At 36.8% G+C, this 5,311-nt stretch overlaps 1 protein-coding gene across 1 annotated transcript; it reads left to right on the forward strand.

Moving 5' to 3' along the window:
- The first annotated feature begins 249 nt into the window (after nt 1-249).
- On the forward strand, nt 250-5,091 carry LOC138322367 (zinc finger protein 862-like). Its single transcript, XM_069266408.1, is given in 5 exon segments — nt 250-268; nt 1,591-2,413; nt 2,925-3,323; nt 3,566-4,047; nt 4,049-5,091. Coding segments are annotated over 5 exon segments (2,448 nt in total). The 3' UTR covers nt 4,774-5,091.
- Nucleotides 5,092-5,311: the final 220 nt, after the last annotated feature.

Raw genomic sequence — 5,311 nt, forward strand, 5'->3', positions numbered from 1 at the left:
TGTACACAAAAACCAGCCGGAACGTCAGCGTCAACAGTTTCACCGTGAAAGCAGTACAACTGCTCGGACCGAATATGTCTTGAAATCGACCGTTGTACGCCACAAGTACGTATTAAACACATACATTTTGATGAATAGTATTGTTATTGTCTTAACGATCACTGAATTAAATCATAAGATTGATCATGGAGCTTACCTAGACAAAATACCTAATTCAAATTCTGACCGCCTGCTTAGTCACGATCCAATATGGCGGCTATCGTAGCCAGTGACACACTACTTGCCAACAAACTATTTCACATACAATCTAATATCACATACATTTACCATCTGATAGCATGGTCAGTTAGATAAAAACATTGCCATTTGCCATGTACTGCTAATAATATACAATCCAACCGTTATTACATGTTTATTCCATGTAAACACACCAGGGGTACAGTTCAGTAGCATAAACACACAACAGCTGATCGTCAGTCAGCTGATCTCAAATGAACATTCGTTACAGTATAATGTTTAGGGGCCCGTGTTGATGGCCTACACTTAGGTCGGCCGTGAAACATGCCCATGTCATGTCAATTTTGGGTTTTAAAAATATATTATGAGCAGATTAATGAATGAAACATCACGTGTAATAGATTGTTCCTGTTTGTTGATTGTGTTAATAAGTACAAAAGCGTCATTTTTAACCATGACGTTATTTTTTTGTCCGGAAATATTTGTTACCGTTCTGTTTTATCTGGTTATTTTCTGCGCGTCCGGTAACTGCGCAACAACAAATCGGTTCACTTCCGGCTGTCAGACATTCGTACATTTTGAAAACGTGCAATCAAGCAATATTTTTTTTAATTGATTAATTGATTGTGTCAGCCGTGACTTTGTTGAGAACAGTTAGTTGTGGGCATGATTGGAGTGTGAGCATTTTATTTGACCAATATAATAGTGGAGGCTTAATTTGAAACTATAAAGTGAAATTAAATTAGAACGAATAATCATACCCTGCCTCCACTCCGGTTCCCGGCTGACGACGACCATCTGTCAGAAATCTTCCGTCCGTCGTTCAGAGCTACGTCATCGCAGCTAAAATTAAATCATTGCAAATTTATTATTTTTTTATTGTTTATTATTTTTTTTAATAATTTCAAAGCTAGATTGCAACCTGAAATGATGTTACATTCAATAACTGTTATCATAAAATACATGTATAGAATTGAGTCTTGTGTAGAGGATATATTTTCCAGTACCAGAAATCTATTGTTAAACATCATCAAATATCACTTTCAATTATTTGGTTTCTTTTGTTAGACAGAGGACTTTACTACATTTTCAGAACATGGCATAAATACCCGTAACACATACAATAACAATAATTACGTCATAATTGAATTGATAGTAAACAATGCATTTTGTCATGTCAGAAAAATGGTGAAATATAGCAACTGTTTGGCGTGCAGTGTTAAATAATATTTCCTTGTCTAAATTAAAACACTTATAGTCCACACAGCCACTTACTGGATATTCACTCACTTTTCATATACATGTAATCATGCACAGTTGCTGTTCTTGACATTTATTCATTCAACATTGTAGGTGATGAAAGTCTTTCAGCAAAATTACGAGAGAAGACTGCCTTGGAACTGTTTGAAAATCAAAACTTGTATCTCAATCACCCTTATCTAGAGGAATGTGAAAATAAAACGCACATACCTAAAAACATTCTTTTACATTATTTACTGGGGGACGACGCCTTTGACGGGAATACATTGGAAGAGGCTTTTGACTTTGAGGTTAGAAAGACTTTCCAGAACAAGAGATGGTCTTCTTTGATTCATGTGCTTGCATGTGCTACCGTTCTCCAAGAAGACATAGTATCTGTGTTTCCAGACGTTCCCATCTCTCACAGGCCTATGATGCATGGTATCATAAAACCTCGTATAGAAATGGAACCCGTCATTTGCACTAAAGAACATCAAAAGCCAATTGTACTGCTTTGGTCTAGAGACGGAACTTTTGACAATGATCCAGGTGCTGTATACAGCCCGAACCATGTAGTTGCGTTGATATTACAGAATGAACATGCATCCAGTGGTAAAAAAAGAAGAAAGATTGACACGTCAATGACAGCACAAGAATCAACTGCACAAACAACTATACATAGTTTTTTTAAGCCAAACTCCAGAACTACTGAACCTGCAATTGAAGAACCGCAGCCAGAGATAACTTTTGATGATGGAAATCAACAACAGCAGGCCCCTTCTTTCATTGATGAATCTCAAAATTCTACAGCAAGTGATAATGGTAATCAGCAACCTTCAACTACTTCATCACGAAGATCTGGTCGCATTACTGCTTGGCTAGCACAATTCAAATGGTTGCAGATTGATACCTCTTCCACAAACTTGCGATGTTCAGTGTGCTGTGCTTCTAAAAAAACTAACATTTTCACCAGAGGGAAAGCATGTTAAAATACGAAGAAGGACGATTTGGTGAAACATGAGAAATCTATTGACCACAACAATGCAAAAATGGTACCAGCTCTTAGGCAAGATCTGCAGAAGGCACGAGTCAACGCTTTTGACAACATAAAGGGGGCTATGATAGCTCAAATGGCAACAGTGTTGACACAAGCGAAGGAGGCCATTGGTACAATCAAGAATACAAGACTGATAAACTTACAAGTATTCAATGTAAGTACATGAACCAATTCATAGCTATAATTGTACTGTCCCTGACATGTATACCAAAGTATATATGGGTCATGTTTTTTTGTTTGTTTTAAAAATGATCAAACATATGATTCTACTAAAAATTAGGTTGACATAATTCAAAGCTTAAAAGTCAAAAATATTAGAAAAAAACCCAGTTTATAGAAAAGAAACATTGCTTCTGACTTGATAGTTTTTACTTAATGTCTTATTTTGCAGGGGTGTGTCTAGTCTGAAGATTCTACAGTCAGACAACCGATACCAACACAATGACTCCATTAATGATATTTATGAAGTAATGGCACAAATCTTGAGGGATGATGTTTTGAATGAAAGGGAGACAAGTCCATACCCTTACTTTGGGATAGAGTTAGATGAAGCTACAGATAATGCTGATAAATCTATCTTAATAGCATTCATTAGGTTCATCAACAGCAAGGGTGAACTTAAAAGTTCATTCCTTGATGTCATGGAATTATCAAGAACTGATGCTGATGGTGTGTTTGATGCAGCATGGGCCATTTTGCAGCAGAACAACCTTCCTCCTGAGCAGATGGTGGGTCTTGCAAAAGACGGAGCAAGTGTAATGACAGGTGTCCATAGAGGTGTAGCTACCAGGTATGTATCTTGAACATTTATGACAAAATAATATGTTTAACTAATCTGATTTTAAAATGATTCAATGAGTTTTGAAAGACTGAGCAAATTCCAGGTAAAAGCATATATGAGTAGTTCAACTAAAAATCAGTTCGGACTTATATCACAAACCAATAATATAAAACACAAAAAATGAGTAAAAGAGATTTTATTCTTATTCAATGTTTTTGTATCTCCATTTTGATTTGTCTTCATTTTCACAGGTTCAAAAGGATCATCCCTCATTTAGTCAGTGTCCATTGCATGGCCCATCGTCTACAGCTAGTTAGTGAAAAGGCAGCCAACTGTGTCCCACTCATCACCAAGTACATATCCACAGTTAACCAGTTTGCTAAATCTTTGAAATTCTCCCCTAAATTCCAAAGGATTCTTGAAGACAGCAAGGAAGTTAACAACACTAAAGCAAAGAAAATCAAGCAAGTGTTTTTTTCAACCCGGTGGCTGTCATTCGTTGACAGTGTGCAGGCGTTGGCTGGCTGTCTGTCGTCTGTAATATCAGCTTTGCAAGCTGCTGCAAAAGAAAGAGGGTTGGAGGGAAGAGCTGTTCTTCAGGGTGTTGCAAAGCAGATGGCAACTGTGAAATTTCTTCTACTTACTCATTTCCTAGCCGATGTAGTAGGTGTTTTTAGGTCTACTTTCCTTGCAACTACAAAAAGAAAGCATCAATTATCTAATAGCCAAATCCAACATTGATGCTGCTATTGTCACAATACAAAGTATGCTCACAACTCCTGGGCCTTATGTAAGAGCTGTAGAAATTCCTGAACATGTTGACCCTTCTGGCTACATCATTCATGATGGCCATGATTTTAAGGACAAAGTCACTGATCGGGAACAAGTAGCAGAGGCCAAAAGGTCATTTATTGAAGAATTAGTCAAGAGGCTCTCTGTTACTTTTCCTGATTCAGACACATTAGGAGCATTTGCTGGTCTCAGCCCAAAAAACTCTACTCTTCTCTCAATGGATGATTCAACAGAAAAAGTGGAACACCTGTGTGCAGTCTATAGTCCAAATATAATTGACAAGGACAATGCCATGTTCGAGTGGCAACTGTTACAGAACGTTGCAAGGCAGCCACAGTTCTGCTGTCAGGATATCAATGGATTTCTAGAAAAGGCCATACATCCTCAAAGAGACACGTACCAGCAGTTATCTGTTCTGTCGTCTATAGGTGCTGTGTTGGCAGTCACATCTGTAAATTGTGAGAGGGGCATTTCTGCATATAATGCCATAAAAACTGAAGGTCGGAACTCACTTCGGGTGAGCTTGATGAGCAGCCTAATGTGGCTTTATCTGGAATCCCCAGATTTGGAACAATTTCCATTTGAACGAGCCTTCAGTGAATGGACAAAAAAGAAAGAGCGAAGAGGACTAGCCGCTATGGCTAAATGTGAAAATTTCAAACTTTAGACCTGATATCATACAGTCAGTAGATTTTCTCCGTACTCTCCAATTTATTGAGTTTTCAGTCAACTATTTTTAGAAAGACACGTTGCGCTTGTATTATATGACACTGAAGTTAAATTTGCAGTCAATATTAGTTAGTAGCGTTACCTAACTTTTCATGTGTACTTTCACATAGGCAAATTTAAAAAATGTGAAAAATATTTCTTTGTAATGAAGTTAAATTTGAAGTAAAAAAAAAGTTAGTACTGTTACCTAACTTTTCAGGTGCTTTTTACCACAGGTAAATAACAAAGATGGGAAAAATCATTTTCGTATTTTTCATTTTACAACCTTTAGCAATTAACATACTACATTTGTATGTAGATATAATTCTTGATAATAATTTGTTTTGACATGTTTTGCTAAACACATTTCTTATTTGCTAAAGAAAAAAATATCGTTTTAGCAACTTTTGCTTAAGTGTTTTTTATTCTGGAGTGACCAGAGCATAGTAAAAATGAAGGCAGCTCAGGGGAACAAATTTGAACCTATCACAAGCCTG

Source organism: Argopecten irradians, chromosome 4 (assembly GCF_041381155.1).
Source record: "Argopecten irradians isolate NY chromosome 4, Ai_NY, whole genome shotgun sequence".
NCBI lineage: Eukaryota > Metazoa > Mollusca > Bivalvia > Pectinida > Pectinidae > Argopecten > Argopecten irradians.